Source organism: Cimex lectularius, unplaced genomic scaffold (genome assembly GCF_000648675.2).
Source record: "Cimex lectularius strain Harlan isolate CLEC.00 unplaced genomic scaffold, Clec_2.1 scaffold312, whole genome shotgun sequence".
Classification (NCBI taxonomy): domain Eukaryota; kingdom Metazoa; phylum Arthropoda; class Insecta; order Hemiptera; family Cimicidae; genus Cimex; species Cimex lectularius.
Genome location: NW_019392856.1, coordinates 339,998 through 363,170, shown reverse-complemented (window position 1 = coordinate 363,170; position 23,173 = coordinate 339,998). Strand labels below are relative to the sequence as shown.

General features: G+C 34.9%; 1 protein-coding gene across 1 annotated transcript in view; it reads right to left on the bottom strand.

The window, feature by feature from the left end:
* Positions 1 to 9: 9 nt before the first annotated feature.
* LOC106661907 overlaps positions 10 to 23,173 on the bottom strand; it is a 76,575-nt gene continuing 53,411 nt past the window's right edge. The window contains exons 3-6 of the mRNA XM_014385649.2: positions 9,580 to 9,633; positions 7,970 to 8,010; positions 7,049 to 7,239; positions 10 to 1,137 (exon numbers count right to left, since the gene is read on the bottom strand). Coding sequence (XP_014241135.1) covers positions 696 to 1,137; positions 7,049 to 7,239; positions 7,970 to 8,010; positions 9,580 to 9,633 — 728 coding nt within the window. The 3' untranslated portion in view covers positions 10 to 695. The remainder of the gene's footprint in view (positions 1,138 to 7,048; positions 7,240 to 7,969; positions 8,011 to 9,579; positions 9,634 to 23,173) is intronic.

The following is a 23,173-nucleotide window of genomic DNA, read 5'->3' as shown; positions in this document are numbered from 1 at the left end:
AAATAATAGGTAATAATAATAAAATATATTTCAGTAATGTTTATAACCGTTTATACACATTTAGACAGATGTTTTAGTTTGCAAAAGACTTATAAATTTCAAAATGTTCCACATCGAGAAAATGTTTCTTTGGCGTTAAACAAACATAATCATACTTATGTATATATTTATATATATTTTTTTTAGATTTATGAATTTTTAACAAAAAATAAGATTAATATAAAAAAAGGAAGTTTATATACAAATAAGGAACAGGTACTGTACAATAGAGGTATCAGAGGCTTTTGCTGAAGTCTACGCTTAATTTGATTATGTAAAATCAAGTGAATAGGTAACATCTTTTTTCCTTTTGAGGGAATAGCGTTGGTAACATAAGTGGTAGCGTACGATAACACTTCGTTGACCCTCCTTCGAGCTGTTCCTTGATAAAACATGAACTTGTTAAAGCCTAAATTAGGCTTTTGCAAAATAAAAATCAAATCGAATAGACATTAAGCAAACCGGGAATAAATATATGACCGACGAAGAAGTGATATTTAAAAAACTTTTTTCAGTAAACCCTTTAAATGTATGTAATAAATGAAAACTTTTTTGTCGATTTTTTGGTAGAGACGGGTGTAAAATTTTTTGAAAGTTCAAGTTTATCAATAAAAAACCAAATTGAATATCCTAAAGCCTCAGATCGTGTATGTATTTCAACTAAGGGCGAGGAGAGGCTCGAGCTCTTTAGTTCTGAACTTCTTCGACGACTCTTTGGCCAGGGTCTTTTCCTTGTAAAGCGCCAGCTTCTTCTTTGTCTTGGACTTGGCCATCTCCCTTTCGATCAGGTCCCGGATGTTCTTAGGCTGTTCGTTGCCAGCTGAAGCCGTTTGGTTCTTGTTGGCGTAAACGATTATGATCTCCGAGAAGGCCGGTTTCGGAGGGGTCGTGATGTCGGCGAAGTCCCTGAAGCCCGAAAAGAAGTCCCCTCCGTGCTTGAACTGCGGGAGAGGGTTCGGCCTTCGGTACGGCCTGGAATGGGAGTTCCTCGTGAAGGGCTCGTCGCTGGAACCGCCACTGTAGTAAGTACCGCCGCGGATTACGCCGAAATTGCCAGAACCCAAAACCCTGTCGGAATCGTCATTGCCATACAAAGACCTACAAAAAGAGAAAAAAAAGAAATAGTAAATACGTAGATTGCTGTATTACATCAGAATATAATAAATCAATTTATTCAATATAATAAAACCATTTTAAAAGTGGTGAATGGGTGCGATATTATGGGTTTTATAAGAGTCAATAACGTCCTGACGTTTGGACAAAGTAAAGATCCATTAATTAATAAGCATCATACAAAACTATGTTTATTATTATAACTGCCTGTTGTAAAAGGGTGTAAAGGGGTCAAAAGCGTTGAGCTTGTCTAGCCTCCTTCTCCTGCCCACTGATGATGCTATTTCATTTTATTAAGTTTTTCATTATTAGAGTCAGAGAATTAGAATTATGGGTCCTCGGACCGAGAACCACCTTTTTGCGAAGACTTCAGTTCAGACTATCTCTACAACAAGAGCACGGGAGTCGATGCACACGAGGTAGAATGAGGAAGTGTCAGATCAAATAGCTTGGCAGTATACACCATGAAGTTAAAACCCCTACATTGTACACGGTGCAGGGTTTATAGCCGTTCGTGAAGACGAGGTGAAAATCGACATGCTTCCACCTAAGTCCTACCAGCTTAGAAGCAGAGATATGACATTGTAGTCGGTCTGGCCAGGGTCGCCTGGAAGGACCCAGGGAGAATTTGACTGTTTCCCAGTTCGAGTATCCACTGTAATTCCGCCTGAGAGATTCCTCCTAGCGGATCGCGTATGAGAGCGAAATCTTACCGTAATTCTTCTGTACGGGCATCTGAGAACCATGTCCACTTGAGGATGACTCCTGTGGGCAAGGTCGCTTCGTGTCTGCCATCTCAGCTATTATTTCACTTTTGTAAAGGATTGTTCTTACTCAAAAACACAAGGCAACCCGTGAGTTAGAACCATCCTTTACACAAAGTGAATCGACAAGCTCACCCCACCTTTATTCTTTCTATTACAGTTCCGCTTTCTGACAAATATGAGGCCGAGGAACCGCACCTTCCCACCTAACCGCACTGGCACGCATCTAAGGAAGAATTGAGTGGGCTGTGGGCCCTCCTTTATCTACAAAAGTGGATATACGCATGGTATGGTGAGGAAAACGAGAATCCGCCATCCTCAGCATTCGCAGTCCCAGCATTTATCGCCGACTCCATCAGTATCCTACCATACCCATCCGTATCCATCTTCAGTCATATTTTTACAGACCGGTAGAAGCAAAGTTCCTTGCAAATTTTATATTATATTTTATTTTATCATTAATGAATCTTTTAATATTTCTTTGTATAATATTAATACACAGTGTCCAAACTAATTTAGAATTGTTCACAATTCACTGTCAACGCTCTGGTATAATAAAAACAGTTATAAGAGAGAATAAGATGTAATAATCTTTCAAGTTACAAATAACAATATAAAAAAAAGGAATTTACAAGTATTTAAGTACTGATATTAAGGTGGCCTTATTTAGTTTTTTACATGGAATATATAATTTATTTGGTTATTAATTATTAATAAATTACAATTATAATTGTATAAATTAGTAAATTAAATTATTTCTTAATCTTCCCTTATAAATTTCAATTATTGTAATTTGATCGTTGAACAAGCAGTGTAGAAAGTTAATAGGTAATATAACTGTTAATTTATTCTGAACGAAGAACAAGGTAGTGACCGATAGTTAAATGATTATGTTCTATCAAAGTATGTCGTCAAATTAAGTACTTAAGTACTCATATATTTCAATATTTAATTTTAAAATTCAATCAATTTTAATAAAATATTAAAACAAATTTTAAAAAAATCATAAATTGCTTTACTAAATAAGGACTATAAAAGTCACGTATCGAGTGATAAATAACCTTTTATTTTGGGATTTAATTACCACCAAGCTTAATTTGGGTGGCCTGAATAAGTTTTTCAGATATGCAGATCTTCATGGAGCAAAACTATCTAACTGAGCCACGGCAAAAAAGAGTCTGTGGTTTGGTCATTTACCGCCATCTTGGTCCGTCAAGTCTCGCTGGTTCTATCAGATGTCTTTTTCAGTGGTTGATTTGTGTATGGCTTTTATAATAAGTTATAATAGATTCGTAAGACGTGAAAGGTTTGAGTCGGTGCATTTTTTACATGATGGCGTCTTTGATGAATCTTCGTTTTCTTTATATACTATGTAATAAACTAAATTATGCCTAAGAGTTGTTGTTATGTTATGTGAATTTATCATTTCCTTCCTGTTGAATGTGCTATCCTGTAGATCACTATGATATAATGTTTAGCATATGTTCGACAAGGCCAAATTTCTTTGGAAAAAGAATGCATCTACATTTTGACACAGAAAACTGAAATCCGCCAGTACAGGAAAAATGCCAGATAAAAATAAACATTACTGCACGTAGTATTACAGGAAAAAGGGAAAAGTAAGAACACGACAAACCGCGGAATAATGACCATTTTTATACTTAACGACGCGTGAGGTAAGAACACTTTTCGTATAATCGTGAGAACCAGGGAGAAAAAAGTAATTTCGCCGGCATTTCTCTCTCTTATCTTATGTTATCTTCATTTTTTTTTTAGTTCACGTATTAAAACATATCCAAAATTAAAACAACACATAATTACCCTTGGCCGTGATTAATGTACTTTGTCTACTTTCTAATTCAAAAAGGGAAAACAAAAAACTTCAACGTGTGTTTATTTTAATTATATATTAAAATTTCACGGTTAAATTCAAATTTAATAGGAAAAAACAAAAAAAACGCTTGAAAATTTTTTCACGCCCTTTCTGATAATTATTATTCAAAATGTGTTATGCCTGTGCGTTCACAGCCTCGGCTAATATGTTAAAAAAATTTAAATTATTATTATTCTAAGGGCAAATTTGATTTTTGACAAGAGAACTTCGCGAATTCGAATACTGGTCGTACCTTGAAAACTTCCGGGTACACCGGAATGTTGCTTTCATGGGTTCTTAGAGTCGATGTCGTCGAGCCGATTTAGTCAAGTCCAAAAATAAATCCGTCGTTGATCATCCATCGTATTAAATTTTAAAAAAAATCTTGCATTTTGTACGCTTAAAATAATTGTCTAATTATATAATTTTTAAATAAACTCATAATTTCATTTTAAATCATCATTTTCATCATTCAAACAAATCATATTTCAAATTTCCTTTCAAATCATTAACTTAATTCTACTAGGAAAGTCAGTTGAACCTAAAAAGTCAAATCCAAGGTGCGAGTTTGATTTAATAAGGTTCATAAATACGTTGATAAATTCTGAACCCTTCAGGTGTCTAATAAATAGAAATACTAATTCAAAAAATATATTTAGGACGCTTATAATAAAAAAAAATCTAACCACAAAGTGATAAATAAACTGTACTATTAAAAGCGTAAAATTATATCGATAAATTAATAGTTATTAATTTATTATATTTCTTTTTTAATTTAAATCATGAACTTGATTCTGTTATGAAAGTTAGATTCACTTATGAACTTTCAAAATTTAATTAAACAAGATCGATTTAATTAGGACCATAAACACATTTGTAAATTATGTTTAATAAATATAAATCTGTTATTTTTTTATTTGTACAAAAACACATTCTGTAACTGTGGCTGTAAATTATATTTTCCCCTCGTTTTCAAACCAATATAAAATTATTCAAGATTTAATATGGCTAACAAATCAATTTGTTAATTTTAAACACCCATAAGTATGTACGGCCGTAAATCAAATTTTTGAATTATGGCAATTCTTGACATCATAAAACTGCACTTATTTAATTTAAAAATGATTAAAATTGCGTTAATATGATTGTCCCATGGTAGCTAAATATATAATAATAATTAAGGTTAAGTTCACGAATCAAATTTTTGAATTATGGTATTTCATAGGATCGTAAAACTTATTTGTTTTAAATTATACTTCATTAACATGATTTTAAGGATATCAGTAAATGTAACCAGTAATGTATCAGTAAAATCAATTTTAGATTGATAAATGAAGGTCTGGTTTAATTAGGTCCATAAATCAAAATTTTAAATTATATATATAAACTTTAAGAGCTATAGTCATAATTCAATTTAATATAACTGAAAAATAATTTTTTGAATTAGTAATACTTTCTGCCTTCACTATAATAAATTATATTAATAATAAAACTCATTCTCAAAAGCTCTTTTTAATATAGCCAGATATTAATTTAATTGCATAACATTCAAAGGAGACCACGAAAAAGGTTTGGTATAAATAAATCACTCCAAAGCAATTGTGCCATTCACCAGGTGGAAGAAGCTAAATTTTATATTGAAATAGATAAATAAAGTCAAAAGAAAGCCATTCACCTAGGAATAGTTCTCGACCGAAGCACATTTTTTACACAAAGGCACAATGGACATGCCAAGTATTTTGTGGTAGGATTAGAGAACTAACTCTTTAGATGACTTTGTCGTCAGACCGTCGTCGTCTATGAGTATGCAAGCTAAATGTGACGTTCAAAAAAATAACAAAAAAGTTAAGGGAAATACCACACAAAATCTAAAGAATTGCAACTTATTCTCAAGCTCCCACCTTTTAAAATAGAAATACGGCAGGGATTGAGGAACTAAGAATTCATCGGTCAATAGAAAGAAAGAATCAAATTTTCTGAAAGGAAAACATCAATCAAGCTGGTCATTCCAAAAATTTCGACAGAGTTAACTGACATGGTTAAAATTAACTCTGACGTATCTCATAAAATATTAGACTTTGCAAAAACCATTCCAAATAATTATTGAAACGAGAGCACAATGGAAAAAACAGGAGCTCTTCACGCTATTACGGTAGCTTAAAGATGGTAAATGGAAAGAGAGAGGAAAGGCCCATAAACGTGTTCGCCACATGGCCCTCGACTCTACCGAAATCATCTTTTAAGTCCAACTACCAGTCGTAGAAACATTGCGCGTAAATACATATCGAATATCTCAAGGCGCAACTGTTATAATACTACCAGTCAGGTCTAAAAGCTCTTCAAGCCTACGAAATCAACTGAAAATTAATCTGGAGCTGCTTAAATACCCATAAAAACTGGCATGTACAAATAGCCTATGCTAAGGAGGGTCCCAAGCCAAGAGGGAGTTTCAGGCAAAGCGGCACAGACATGCTAGACAAACGGGAGCCTCGGGACCCAAATGCCTTTTGTGTAATAAATTACAGCCACTTTTAGAAAAGAACTGGATTCTTGCGCTACTAATGAACACAACAAATACCAGGCAGGAGGTAAGCAAAAGATAACTCGAAAAAAATAACCCAATGAGAAAAGAGAGATCTTACACAACAAAAAGAAGCTTAAAATCCAAACGGGTATATTGCACTGGGCATGGTCCAAGTGATGACCAATATCATCTCTATCTAGAGAAGTCTGAGACAACAGAACACATGATCTGCAAATTCCAAGCAATAACAATGAAAAGGCTATCGTACCTAAGAGAGCCAATCCTGAAAAATGAAATGCTTGATACCATACCCCTGAGAAGAATTCTTCACCTTACTAAAGAAACGCAAATATTCTAGGATAATCAGTAGTAGAGTTCAGAATAATAGACGAAAGTTTAAATGCATACTACAATACTTACCCAAAATGTTTGCATGAGATGAACTATACGCGATGCCCTTTAAAATAAGCTTTTATGTTCTTTCCATCTGATAATTTTTAAATTAGCCTTTTGTTCAAATCACGGACACGATTCTGCATTTAAAGGTTTTAGTGGTAAACTTTCAGAATGAAAGGTCGCGCATAAAAACACTAATAGGCAAAACGTTCCCAGGATAATTCGAAAATATAACCTAAGACTTATTTTAAAATTAGACTTCAAAATGAAGAAAAACGGTTATTTAATATGGCATCTACTATACCATAGTGTACCGTAAAAAATATTTTAGTTCTTTACCTATGGAATGTGTCCGTCTGGAAGGATCTCAGAGGTTCCTGATAAAATGCGTTCGTAGGCCTGGAATGGCCCAGGGGTGTTGAGAATAGGGACGAGAAGGAAGGAAAGAGATGCTGACCGTCGGAGCTTGAGTCGCCCTGTTCTTCGCCGTCATCGTCCTCATCAGCCTCATCGCCGCTCATCAGTTCCGTCTGCAAGAACATGAACGCTGTTATGCTCTGAATGCACTTGAGCGCGTAACTGCGATAACGTACAACGCATAATGCGTTTACTTCCTTGTTATATCATTTTTAACACTTTGTAGCTCAACGTGTCACGTTCTTAGCAAAATGCTAATTTATTTGTTGCAGGCATACAAAAATCCTATGTATATTCGTAAGTAAAGTAAAGTACGTGTTCAACATCATGAATACAAACGTAAATAAATTTTGTCTTTAAAAAATTAATTTTTTAAAGATAAAATTTATACAATTTACATTTATAAAAAAATACTAATCTAATTTTTGCATTGAATGTTTCTTTTAGGAATATTCAGAAGAAATTTTTTTCCCCAATTTCATCTATCATCCAGGTCCGCTTATCTTCGCTTTTTATGAGCTAGTTCTTTTGCCTGTCTAATTTATTTATTATAAATATTTTATTCTACACGATCGAAATTTTCCTGATTCGCTGGCCAAGAAAGGTAGAAAATCAAGTTAACCTTATTAGTAAAAGCGATTAAAAGTTTCTTCAAGTCAACACGTTCTTTTCTTGAATCTTTAATTTCTTTTTGTTTCCAATTAACAAACTTAATTTTTATTGTCTTCATTAAAAGAAATGTGAATAAATAATTATTTCAACCCCTGTCTTTCTAGGTTGGCCGAAGAAGCCAAAGCTGGCGTTTAATAATCATCAGAAGAGAAGTTTAAAAGTTAAACTTACGTCGAATATTGATTCCTCATTACTTGATTCTTCAGCAGCTCCTGAAAAAAACAAAGAGTGATAGAAAATATATTTACATACATACTACGATCGTGAGAGTGAGAGAGAGAGGCGGAGAGGGAGAAAAATATAAAACCAATAATAACCTAAGCAACTCCTGTAAAGGAAAAAACTCCCTAAACAATAAATATAATCAAAGTAAAGACGTCACCACTTCATAGCCTTGCGAAGGCATAATAAAATGATTTAAAACTAAAGATTTCGCAAGCTTCTTCTTTCTTAGCGGATACCGTGGCGTAGGTTGATATGATGACCTTCCGCATTTCGAGTAGATTGAGATTGACGGGCTTTAACACCCCACACAATCTGACACGAGTGATGATAATGATGATACTGGCTACTAGGAAGCAGGCTGCTGGCTTATGTACTTTCCTAGTTCGGCGCAATCGACTCGATTCTCCTCCTAAGAAGTTCTAGGTCATTTACTGCCGTCGGTGCAAATCCATTCCCTGGGTTTTCTTTGAACCTCCTATGTTGCGGTTGCTTCGGATTCGAATTTGAAATGGTGGCTGTTTCTTCCTCCTCGTATAGTCCTATCACTCCTCTGAGTTTAGCTCTCTTTAAAACTGTAGAACTGTAACGTTGTGGCAGTGATTATTCGGAGATCGCGAGATGCGGTCTGAAGGCTCTAGGTGTTTGTTTTCCGTGTAGATGTGTCATTCTTGGCTGTCGTGTTGAGAGTGCCCACAGTTTGAGCCCTGAAGATGATCTCAATAAAGATCGAAACGTTGGCACAATAAAGACAAGGTTTTTCTAAAACCTACGTCACACCAGACCGTATCTCAGAATCTCCAATTACTCATTGACTAACGGTAAGTAGTAGTAAGTTTGCCAGCCTTGGTGGTTTTTTTTTAGCGTAGGTTTACTGGGAATAGAATGTGAATTTTGTCTTTTTAAGTACACGAGTACTAGAGAGTCAATTTGATTTGACATCATCATATCTATTTATGATCCTTCTTCCTTTCCAAGGACGTATCTCGACAGCTTAATTTTTCAAAGCAACGTTGAGTTACATTGAGGTCCTTTCGATTGTTGTACCAACTCTACAGGCGAGTATTAGCCAATTTAAAAGAAAAGGAAGAAAACAACAAAATACACTTGATGCATGTGTGTTATGTGTTAATTTGGGTCGGCTCACACCTTCTGCACCATGGTAATTCCCAATTTTTCATGCATCTGTCAACAACCCCGGTGAACCAATTATGTGCAACAGCGTCTTGTTGTTGTCCTTTTTATAAAAGGAGCATTGAATCACGAGTTGATCGAATTAAACGACCTATTCTCGGCTTTTCACACCTTTTAATTTCCGTCGGCTCAGACCGTAAACCGGTAATTTGGCACGAAAGGTTGTCTAACGTTTCACTATCACGGCAGAAAAAACAACACGCATGGCCATTGACAAATGTTTATGCTTGTATTAATGAAAACAAGTAAGGATCGTTGTGATCAAATACATCAAATTCCTATTTAAATTTAAAGATAGAGTACTTTCCCTTTTCTTACCAGACCTGATTTTTGTTCGAACTGACTACTAGTTTTAACAAATTTACCATCATCGGCTTCTTCGACGACGGCTTCCTTTCTGCTTCCATCTTCGACAGCATCTGAAATACAAAAAACGAACATAAATTCGATATATTTGAACATTTTCGACAAATTAAATTTCCTGTGTGTAATTGTGCTCTTTCTCCGAGTTTAATCTGAGGCATTTAAAAGTGTTTTCTCTGAAACTATTTTTATATCAATGGGCCCAAATCAAGTCACTCTCGACTTTCTTCTACTATCTCACAAGTACTGCTTTCCCTAAATCCTTCGTGCTCTGACGGAAGCAGACCGTAAATGAAGGCAAAATGATTTGGGTTTTAACGGGCCATAATGTATCTAATTTAGTATCTCAGGGGATGACCTTCATCTTCGTCGATAATAATATCCTTTGTGTCAAGAACAAAGGTAGATCGTATTAATCTCATTCTCCTCTAAGGATACAGGATGTAGAGTGGATTTAAGGATCGCGTGACACTTTTAAATATACAATACAAAATTAAGGTCAACAACTTAGGTAAATGCGACAAGTTCCTAATTACTTTTAATAAATAAATTATCAACTTTATCAGTTTTAAACGCTTGAGGAAGGAAGTGGAAATCATTCGTCGTTATACGTTGGAAAACACCAGATTTTTATGAAAATCGTTAAATTTTTCAAAATTAATTATTTCACATGATAGGGAAAGCAGACTTAATTCGAGGAAATTATTACACAATTTTTAGCCTTTGTTGCTTAATAGTAGAAAATTTGAGAACAGGAAGATGCCCAGAAACGTGGCGATATCACAAGCGCAAGGGAATCGTGCGAAAATTTCCTTTCGATTGTTTCTTCCTTCCTCTTCCCTAATAGCGAGCTTAAGTAGGTTACGCAAGTTTTCGTCACGCTGCTTTGGCCCTTTTGCCACCGGAACAGTCAATTTTCATTACCAGGTTTCTTTTGCTGGCCTTTTGTCCGTCAATTCCCCGGGCCGATTTGCGTAGGCACAAAAGTCTTTCACTCAACGGAAGATCGTTAAAAACCCGTTATGTAAAGTTTCATTGAGACAAAATTGGACTTATTGCTTTAACGATCTTAGGTCTAGACGCCAACTTAACTAAGCGAGCGTAACAAAAAAGTAAAAATTTACCAACATTGTATAAATATTGCATGAAATTTATTATTAACTCTAACGATATAAATAACAAGCTTAGTTTATAAAATATAATGTTTTGTGGTCTGCGAATTGACGACTTGAAGCTTAATCATCTTCCATCATCCTGGTCCGCACATTCTCTTTGATTTGACCATCATCCCCCCATGGAATAGATGGATAAACGAACAGATCATCCAACGTAGATGACGCTTCTCATTTCACGAAAATCAGTGACGATCATCATTAGAATCAACAAATAAGACATTAATATTGAAAAAGGTAAATAGCGACCGCTGAAGATATCGTCATGTCTGATGACAATGGATAATAATATCTCCACTGGTTGGCCTGAGCGTTTACCCTTGCATGAGTCCATCGCAGTGGAACTGATGTTACTTACTGATCCTCTTTGATCATTAAAAATTGACTTCTCGATTTTGTCTGCCAATAGCGTCATCTTCTCGATTGGTCTGTTCATTTACCCACGTTGATTTCTGTTTTATAGGTTTTAACGATTTACTTAACCCGTTATGTAAAGTTAGGAAACTATTAGAACTGAATTTTCCAACGATCTTCGGCTTCATGGTTGGTCTGAGCTTTTACCCTTGCATATGTCCATCGCAGTGTAACTAATGCTACTTGCTGATCCTCTTTGATTATTAAAAATTTACTCTTCTCGGTTTTGTCTGCCAGAAGCGTCATCTTCTTGATTGGTCTGTTCATTTACCCACGTTTATGTCTGTTTTATAGGTTTTAACGGTTTACTCTCAGTAAGGAAACTATTAAAACTGAATTTTACGAAGATCTTCGGCTTCATAGTTGGTCTGAGCGTTTGCCCTACCATTTGTCCATCGCATTGGTTCTAATGATAATTACGTTTTTGATCATTGAACTAAGAACTTATTCACGCAGGTTTTGTCTGCCAGATGGGTCTTTTTTTTAACGAGTGTATTTCAACTTCGAGGTTATATGAACCTGAATTTGTATGCAGGGTCGCTGGATTCGAACCCGGGACCTTTACCTTAGAGTGATGAGCGCCGTGTCAACGCCTAAACCGTTGCGGCCACCGACGCCCCATGGGTCATTTTCATCGGTCCATTGATTCTGACTGATGGTCTGTTCATTTACTTTAGTGTCTGTTCTTTCTAGATTCAAATTGTTATTTTCTTGTATGAAAATTGGTCGGAAAATAGATTTACCAGAAATCTCAAGGAAATGCAGGCCAGCACCATAAAACCCACGAACACAAATTATTCACGAACATTACCTTCGTTCGAAACATTACACAACGTCAAAAGAAAACGAAACCGACGAACAGAGAAACGGAACAAAAAAGGTCGAATAAACCAAGATTTATTACAACAAAGACAATGCCCAAGCAACCCTCTCACTCTAACTCATTTAACAAGCATACACAAAGAGCATATTTACGTGGGAAAACGCACAGACCAACCACCTGAAAACCAACAAAAACTCGACATTTTGAATACTTTCTACTTAACATTCAATCAAATTATGATAAATTTTAACACATTTATAATTATTATTCTCACTGCATATTACTTTTAAAATTTAATTAATGTGAAAAATAAAAACTTGTGCCCGCTTGGCTGAGAAATCGTTATAATAAATTTAGATTCTTTATTGCCAATAGTTGGGAGATTTCGAAAAATGCTATTTTCATTGTCATTTATTCAGGTGATGACGATATAAGGAAAAGCCTTTGCACCCTTTGATCATCATAGTTATAGACCAAGGTTGGCAATAGCAAGCAGTGTTAATCATCAAGTTGATTTCAGGTTGTAGTTCATTGGTACAAGCAAGGTCAATGTTTATAATTAATGTTATTATGATAGAGATTTTTTTAACTTTAGCACTATTATATTTTGAGTTTAATTAAGCTAATGTAATAGAAAGCTTCTAGCACAAGTCCTAATGGCCGATATTATTAAGTTATGCCTTTATGCCTATAGAAAAATAAAATCTCTTTTCTGGAATTCGGAATATTAAATTTCAATATATGTTTTAATTTAAACAAATTAAAATAGAAAGTCAGAGAGGAATTAAAATGTTTGCGTTCTAAAGTGAAATTTTTTATGCCGAACTTGACTGGCAAGATGTAGTCTATTTTTAATTGCTAATATTAATTGCTTAACTTTCCCCAATACCCACAAGTTATTTATGCGCGATAAAATAACAATTTTAAATGCAAAGCAACAACTAAGAAAATTAGAAAAATTTATTGCTGAATGTAAATGTATACAATATAAACAGTTTTCCGAGCGAAAGTAAAGAAAAGAAACGTCTATTATCAAGGAATGAAGAAATTTTTCATCGGGTTCATGGTAATAAATAAAGAAATGAAGACAAAATTACGTTGCAAAAGAGACGGGTTCGAAGGGTTCCCATCGAACGAAATCGGACAAGGTCTTCGGTTGTCATGACTTTGTCGCGTGAGGCTAGAAAGGAGGCATCCCGCGATGTCCGTTGGGCAATGAAGAGACCGCAGTCTTCAAGAAGAATAGATTTCGCCATTGGACGTGATTGTGCTTTTGGTATTGGTTGCTCGACCTTTTGAACAAGGGCAAGTTTCCATTGCACAACCCCACCATCACGAATACGCCCTATTCCTGATAATTGTGCATAAATACTCTTCTTTCGTTGTCGCCGGACACACGTGTCGATCCGCACCCTTGGACAAAAATTACAGATACCGCCCAACGTGGGGGGATAAAACCACTTCCTATAAATTACGAACCGCCGAAAGTCCTCGGCGAGAACTGAAATTTGTGACCGCCACGACGAAATATTTGGCCAGTTCACGGATGCGATCCGTTTAGCGAAAACCACAGACTGCCTTACACAATTAAGCGAAATGATGGAAAGCGAGATCAAGACATTATAATTATACTGCTCATCTGAATAAATAATCACAGAATTTGTCAACCAAAGTTACTTCACCCTGGTTAGAACTACCTAAATGGGTTGGTTAAAGTTCTATACCATCTATTTAAAGAGCCCTCGATCATAACCTTTTATTAGGTCCAGGAAGGCAACGTTTAGTTGCACTAAGCAGTTTGCTATACATATAAATGAAACTGATTCTTCTTCTTTTTTACTGCGTCAGAAGGATCGTGTCTGTTGATCCCTATTAGCTCAAGCAATAGATTTCTTGGGTTCAGCATCCTAAACCATACTGTTTGATAGCACTAGGCAGTCCCGGTTAGTGTTTTGTTTATAACTCGTTACTTTTTGTGGATTGATATCTGAAGATGAAAAATTAATTAGACAGCTTGTATTGAGGCCTGGTTCAACAACAACCCAACAGCCATTTAGGTCTGTATCAGGGTCATAAATCATACGATTTTATTGGATCTGGTAGCTGATTATTTCCTAGTACTAAGGAGTTCCGTTTTTGTTTGCTCCGTAGAGAGGTTCAGGTTATGGCTTCACAATTGAAGATGAAAAATGAGGCAGATTGTACTTTCCCAGTGTGTCTAAGTTTAGTGAGATTCGTTTTTGTTGTTCTGTATTAGTGTATTTTTAACATTCCTAGCGGTCAGATTTTTAAACTTCTTGTAAGTATTGAGACGCCACTATTTTCTAATAATAAGAATATTCGATTTCGGTTCTTCATCGATTCTTCCTTGTTGTTGGTTCGCAGTTGACCCAAGGGAGACTTCTTTATTACAGCGTCCTAACCTACTTCGTTGCTGTTGACCGCAATTGGTTGAGGCCCAGTATACCAGTCATTTAGCTGGATCGTACCCGATTTCGCTGTATCAAAAATCCTAAATCAATTTATTATAAATTTATCAAATACTTTTATTAATCCCAGGAAGGCGTTTTCTAGTTTCACTAAGAAGTTTTGATTTGGGTTTTGTTTTCACACAGTTTCCAGTCGAGTGAAGTCACGGTTGAACATTTGGCATGAAACTCAATCACAGAGTCTGCAGATAAGCACGTTTCTATTGATCCCTATTGCATGCACATGTTGCTTTAGTTGACGGTCTCCTTTTGATAAACCAGATGTTTAAAATGAATCCAGCAAGTTTTGTTAAACGTTCTTTTAGAATACAATCAGTTTGATTTATTTTTACCCGATTATGTTGATCTCACTCTATGTTTTTTTTGTAGTTTAGCAGTTTTTTTATCGAGTGAAATTTGCCAATGTATGTTAAGGATTTAGTCGTTTAATATGGCGGAATACTTTTTGATGGGTCCTTCTGATCCCAGTTGGGTTCGATTTGTTTGAAAGTAGATTTGCTAATGTCTACTTTTAGATGTGTTCGTCCACTTTTTCTTGTTCCGAAGTATAAATCTCTATCTTAAACTGGTTTCATAGTTATTGGTTTTCGGTAGTTTTATTGCATACCAGATGGCATGTCATTCTGCTTATACGACTATTGAAGTAAGATGTATATTTAAGATATTAGGCTTGTACGTCTAATTTTTGAATTTTCATTGTACATAGCGTGAATGTACAGCAGTAAAATGGAAACACGCCAACATCATAGGATGAACGGTTGGGAGTGCATCAGGTATTAACAGGGTGACTTTCCTTACTCATAACTGCAATTAAAATAAACTGTTTTACGACTTTTGAGCAAACCCTTTCAAGGAGTATCTAAGGAATTAAAAGTGAAATAAAATACAAATATAGAAAAAAAGCGTTATTTGAATTGTTGGCCGTGAGAAAGTTTCGGCCGTTCTAAATACTCACGTGATGACATGACTTACTTCCTCGGATAAAACCGAAATCGGCCCCTTGAGAGTTCGACGTTCCATTTTCGTAACTTCCTACTTAAAAGCCCGTGAGAGGTACTCTTTAGAATAAAGTTTCTAGCAAAAGTAAAGATCAAAAGGTTCGTTTAACCCTCGTATAAAGATATTTCGTCTTTGTAAAAGGACAAGCGGAGGGCCTCACGATAGACTTCAGGTCACGAGGAATGACTCGAACTTATCTTTGGTACCAAATCACGAACCACTCGAGACATGAATTCATTTGTTGGAAAACGGTCTTGTACCGATGTTTTCATGCGACTCACTCCTCTTTCTTTGACCCTAAAAGCACTCATTTATGAAATATCATATCCCACTCATGGCGGATTATAAACTTGGCACATATCTCCTTGTCTTTGTGCAACGATTTGACGTCCTTGGTTTTTTAGCTAGGTACTCGAGTAATTGCGACACGTTGTCGTTATAAAAATTAGATATAACTATACTTACAAAACCATATGTGAATCTCGTATTGGGAAATTCTATATAGCCTGAGAAAATTTAGAGAGATGTGACTGATCATGCTTGATACAATAAACATTAACAACTTTTTCTGCCTAATTTTGTATGACTGTTATATTTTTTATGATATTAGAGTTTTTCAATATTAAAAACAATCTTCAATCTTCAAATTATACCAGGAACAAAAGATGGACATACTTGAAGCTAATTCTTTTTTCGATCCAATATTGTACAATATTTTGTAATATAGTCATTTATAATCTTAATATTTATATGATATTAAAATAAATGTAACGATAATATAATTATATATTATATATTATCAAATATTATTATAATCATCTCAGAACTAATGGATGGACATACTTGAAGCTAATTCTTTTTCGATCCAATATTGTACAATATTTTGTAATATAGTCATTTATAATCTTAATATTTATATGATATTAAAATAAATGTAACGATAATATAATTATATATTATCAAATATTATTATAATCATCTCAGAACTAATGGACGGACATACTTGAAGCTAATTCTTTTTCGATCCAATATTGTACAATATTTTGAAATATAATCATTTATAATCTTAATTAATTAAGGTTTTTAGTTGAGATGAAAAAAAGTTAATGGCGATGGTTCTGAAGGAATCATGAACAAGGCTGATCATGTTCAACACTATAAATACAACAAGCCGAAGGTCGTGGGTTCGAATCCCGCTCGTGATACTAATGTTTTCATCTCAACATTTATGATATAAGAGTTTTTCAATATTAAAAAATTCTTCTATCTTCAAATCATCCCAGAACTAATATATATACTTGAAGCTAATTCTTTTTCGATTCAATATTATACAATATTTTGTAATATAATCAATTATAATCTTAATATTTATTTATATGATTTTCAAATAAATCTAAGAATATTATAATAATATATATTATATATTACATTATTAAATGTACTTGTACATGTTGAGAAGGCTGATCATGTTCAACACTATAAATACAACAAGCCGAAGGTCGTGGGTTCGAATCCCGCTCGTGATACTAACTTTTTCATGTCAATATTTATGGTATTAGAGTTTTCCAATATTAAAAACAATTACAATTTATTAAGGTTTTTAGTTGAGATAAAATAGTCAATGGCACGAGCGGGATTCGAACCCACGATCTTCGGCTTGATACGCCGCTGCTCTACCACCTGATCTATCGTGACCTCGATCCACTCGGACACCAACTTCCCATCTCAACCGCACCTTTTGAATTTTCCCTCCTTTTTGCCATTTTTTTATCTCAACTAAAAACCTCAATTAATTGTAATATATTAATTGGTCAAGCGGACCTCGAAATTAGGGAATTAAAAACAATCTTCTATCTTCAAATCATCCCAGAACTAATAGACGGACATACTTGAAGCTAATTTTTTTTCGATCCAATATTGTACAATATTTTGTAATATAATCAATTATAATTTTAATATTTATTTATATGATGTTAAAAAACTAAGAATAATATGATTATACATTATATATTAGATTATTAAATATACTTGTTGAAGTTGAAAAGAATGATCATGTTCAACACTATAAATGCAACAAGCCGAAGGTCGTGGGTTCGAATCCCGCTCGTGATACTAACTTTTCATCTCAACCAAGACCTTATATAATAAGAATAATTAATTGATATAAATACAGTGTTTTTGGCTAACAATTTTTTTTACTATCTGGAATTTTACTATCCTTATATTATTTATTATTTTAATACGAATAAAATCTATCTAAAATCTGCCTATCTTTCCTGGGTTGATCTGTATGACGCTTTTTGGGTCTTAGCTATCTTGCACTAACTCTTGGACTTATAAAAGAAAACGATTGACAAAATAACACAACTCAAGATGGCGAAAAGCCGAATCTGGCAGACAGACAAAATAATTAGTAACGACCAAACTAGAAACAATGACTATTTCAATCTTTTCTAACTGTTCATTGACTTAAGTTCTCACCCTGTCTCATAACATTACTTACAGCATCTTAATATTTTTTATTTAATTTCTTGATAAACAATGCCGTCATTTTACAAGAGACAAGAGACGAGAGGCTCACCAAATGATCGTAAATACGCCAAATTCACACAAAAACTTTCTTCTGCCACTTCAAAAAGAAGCGTTAGGAGAGAAACAAATCTGAACTCTTGAGAGCAAGACTTGATTATTGGTTGAATACTGAAGCAACTACCGCGAAATGGGATAGTCGTGCCGGCCTCAATACAGCACTAAGTCTGAAACATGACAGCTGGAAGATAGAGGGAATCTTAAGTGTTATGTTTGTGTCAGGTGGCTATAGATTCTTTAGAAACGCGTCCATCAAACAGGATTATTGTCCTAGTACGGGTCGTTGCTTACTATCTAGATCAGGTTTTTATTAGTCTACATTTCGCCATCTTCAGAGTCTCCCCAGCGAGGATGAGCATAATCTGTAAGGACCAAGTTTCAAATAAAAAATTTCAAAATATTCAAATTACACGAGAAATAAGATCAATTGATGGGTTGCAATGTCTAAGATGATCCTAGGTGTTATGAAATTTGTGAAATTATGTTTTTACACAATCTAATAGCATATTTTATTGTCTAATGTTTTTAAATCGTAATGAACTTAATATCCAGTCGTCTCCAGTGAAGGAGTAGTGATTGTTTTGTCTGCAGGGAATTGTCTGACTTAATCCACGTATTTTTCCGTTAATTCTGTTACGGTATATATTTACGTACTATTATCTCAAACTGTCATTCCATAGGTTGAAGTTTCGTGCTGGAGGTTTACCCGGAAACAAGGGAAAGGATATGAAACTGTCGCATTCCATTTCTAACTGGAGGTGAAGGCCGCGTATAAATTGAAAGAAGTTTAATAACTATTTACCGATAATATTTTAATCTATTTCTTAGGGGACGAGGATTAAAAAAAAAAAAAATAGAAATTGTTTTTAAAATGTAATTTCCCACAGGGACTTATCTGCGCAATCTGCGGCCTGGTACCATTTAGACCGCGGAAGATTTAAAAGCTAGATGGCTATCCGAACATCTGGAGCATAACACCGCAAATCCGCCGACGTTCAAGCAAAAAAAAAAGATTTATGTAAGAATCCAACTGGATGCCGTTTAGGCAACTTGCATTTTTTTTCCAGCATCACGGGTTATTGACTACTGCATTTAATTTCTAGATTTATATGGCATTTAACCTCTTGTCTTAAAAAATGTTACACTGATGAAAAATCCTCACAAGATCGGATAGTCAAGCTGCTGTTAAATCATTATCATGTAAAAAAATCACATCAAAATTAGATCTCAGTCATCAAAATCTCCAAAACTTGGGGAAAGAACAGCCTGATGATATCTTGGGTAGCGGAACACAAGAGATTTTGGGGTGATGAAAAAGCAGGCACCCTGGCCAGAGGAGGATCTGCAAGACGTCTGAACCTCTTCCTGGGGTAACAAAAACACAGAATCTTCCACCACAGAATAGATAAAAAAAAGGCACAATGAGAACTAGAGGTACTAGACACAATAAGCTTATGTTAAAATAAACCTTATCTATGGCAAACGGTTAGAGAGTTCTGTTTACGCAGTTTTATCATTGGTCAGTTCGTTTACCCGCGCTTATGTTTTTTATAGGTTCTAATGGTTTACTCTCTGTAACGAAACTATTAAAACTGTTCTGGAGATCTTTGGCCTCGTTTCTGGTTGGTATGAGCGATTACCCTTGTACGTGCATTGCATTGGTTCTAATGACACTTACTGAGCGTCATTCATCATTAAGAACTCACTCTTCTCGCATGTTTTGTCTGTCAGAGGCGTCATTTTCATTGTTTGGTGTGTTTACCCTGAAGTTATTCTCGAGATGACAAATCCAACCGCAGAACCTCCACCACAGAAGGCAAAAGGAGAAGGGGATAAACTCTAGAAGGGTTAGGCTCAGTAAGCTTTTGCTAAAACTTGGGAAACTCACGTTAAAGAAGGCTAAACAGAGGAATGACAGGTAACCGGTCACTGGCAACTGGGAAAATTTACATAACGGGTATATTCAATGAAGAACTCATTTGTAGTTTATGCAATGAGGAGGTAGAAAGAGCCGCCCATATCATCTTCGAAGCAAACACTCAATGAAGACATCAACTGATACAAAGAAAACCCATGAAAAGGAATTGTAACGTCAGCCAATGACCTAGTACATTTTAAGAGAATGATCGAGTTGATTGCACTGAACTAAGGAACTAGGAAACTACAAGGCAGAAGTTTGCAGTGCTTGGAGGAAAAAAAACCCACTTCCTACTATTCATCATCATCGCAATCATCCTCTTGTGCCGTTTGATACTCATATTTGGCCGAGTAATTCTCTTTCAAGTAATTTTCTCTGCCTGTTTCCTTATTTTCATCTCATGCAAATGAATCACGAATTTTCCAAAAAAGGACATTCTTGTGTCATACCCGTTCAAATAATCACGTCTTTGACCGGCTTAAGATGAAAATTGATAGAAATAACATTGCCATTGAAAAGAAACAATTAGCATAATTAATCGTCAACTGGCACTACTGGGAAGTGAATGTACATTAGGCCTTTGATGTAGGCGATGGATTGTTCCGCAGTCTTTACAAAAAGGGGAAAGTCGATGAGCAAACATACCCTCCCGTTATTAATTGATTTGTCACAATGGTTCACTTGAGGCTTTCTAAAATAAAATAATCAAAAATAGACCACGTAATCTTTTGAAAATGTTTATTTTAATATCTGATTCAAAATTAATATGGCTTCTCAAATACAATGAGACGACCAAGATGTCTTAATTACATTGACCGGACGTATTGGAAAAATATCTTGAAAGGAGATAATTAAATTACTTTTGTAAATATTTTCAACGTTTAACCCATTAGCTTTCCACTAGCCGTTTATAAATATTGCAACATTCAACCTTATACAAAATTGATACGGTCCCTTTAACATGATACGTGTTATATTGAACGACAAATATTCAAACAATAATTACACTTAATTGTTCTTGTAAATAAAACAATTTCAACGTACTTTTAAACCATTAGTCATACCCCGGTTTCGAAAATATCAAAAGATTATGACCTTATACAAAATTTATATGGTCTCACGTCCTTTAACATCACGTTTTTGAAAGGCGTTTAAGCGTAATTTTTTAATTAATTTATTTTTTCGTATTAAGTTTAGAAAACGTTTATGTAAATATATAGTTAATATATATGTATGTTGATTAAATATAAGGAACAAATATATAAATGATAGAAGAAATACAGATGAAATAAATACAATTTAATAAGAAACATTTTTCGAACAAAGAGCAAGGCGATAGTCGCCTCTCATATTTTCCATCTTCTGCATTTTTCTCCTCTGCATCGCATATCACCAAATCAATTTTTGTAACAATATATCATTCATACAAAAAACCAGCATACCAGATGATGTACTCGGAATTCCGATGTTAAACGATCATCATTTCATATGAAAACCTATGCCCTAAAACATCATCATTCTCTCAGATATTTTTTTTCTTTGACGCAAAGATATACATACAAACTATTTACAATTAAAAACTTATATGGGGCCGTCAGGATAGTCAATATTCCGCCAATGGTCATTTCTCATTCATAAGATCACAGATAACTACAATCTTGGTAACCGGACGTTGACGTACTTGAATACTTCGTTGAGACATCTGTTTTTCATTCAGACTCATTCAACAATATTCTCGCTAATAAATACACACATTCGTAATTATAAGATATGAAATATGTGAAGAGAAAGAAATGAAAAAGTTAGTGTCACGAGCGGGATTTGAACCTACGACCTTCGGCTGGGTTGAATCCTGCTAGTGACATTAACGTTTTCATTTCAATCAATACCTTACATAAAGATTAATTAATTGAGAGAAGTTATTTGGTCAATCGGACCACGAGATATAATGGATTTAATAAATTATTATTCTAACTCTGTCATATGAAAGTTTTGTCATTTTTACGGTTAGACAGCAATGTGATATTATGTTCCTAACCAGAGTTTGGTTTTGTTTGTTTGTATTTTTATATCATGTTCCGCTCAATAAGAGACATGATACTAAACGCTTCATTTTATACCAAATAAGAATTATCAATAACAAATAGAATTGCAGACATGATAAATATCGAAATAATGCATTGAAAACAAAAACGTTTTTTAAACTATTCTTTAGGGGACCGCGGTAGCCGTGTGGTTAGCATGAGAGACTCTCACGTCGCGGTCGTGGGTTCGATTCCCACCGTCGCCTCTGGCCCTTTTTTCCCGATAACCCCCAATTTGAACACACAAGAATTTGTACCATGGCTAATATGCAAGATCATAAGGCAAAAAAAACTGTTCTTTCTAATTATTGAGATAAATAAAAATTCTTTTATGAATGGCATAAAGAAGGGTGAAATTTGCGGTTGAAGCAATTCTGTCTTAGCGGATGGCCAGCGAAGGAGAGATGCTGGCAATCCCAATATAGCCAATTGGTACATCTCGGTCCTGGAAGCTTTTTTCCCAAAATGAAGTGCATCTCCATTACCAACTGTATCCGCGTGGGCTTTAACCCAGGCAACGTGGTAACTTAGTGTCAATGAAGTCGTTTCCTTCTTGATTAACTTCTATTAATCATTACCAGCTTATGCCGGTGCTCAGTAAATAATCCAGGTTTGTATGTGCGTGGGTGCGCAGTCTGTATCTTGCGAGGCTTCTTTTGCTGCTGCTTCAGCTTCTTTTGATCCTAGAAGGTTTGCGTTTGTACTATTTCAATCATTTTGAAGCAAGCCCAGAGAAATGTGACTATCTGTCTTTATTAGCATACTTTTAAAGTTTTCTTTTCTGTCCAGAAAAGAGAGCCATTGGCCAAAACTTAAAAGTACCATTTATTTATGGGTTGCAGCTATTCAGTCCTCTCGTCCTTTTAGGAAGTCGGCAACTGAACTCCCAAGTTTACGTCTCCTATAAATTCCAGACGCATTTTTCCCATGGCATCTCAACACTTATTTGAAATTGAAGGTGTGGAAGAGCTGTATGTTTTTTTTTCTTTCGAAAAATACTTTAGCGTTGATTCCATCTTGACTCCATAACTTCCCACTTTTCAAGGGTAATGTCTTCTTTTTGTTGATCTCGGTTCATCCCTACATTGAAAAGGCAAGTCACCCACTA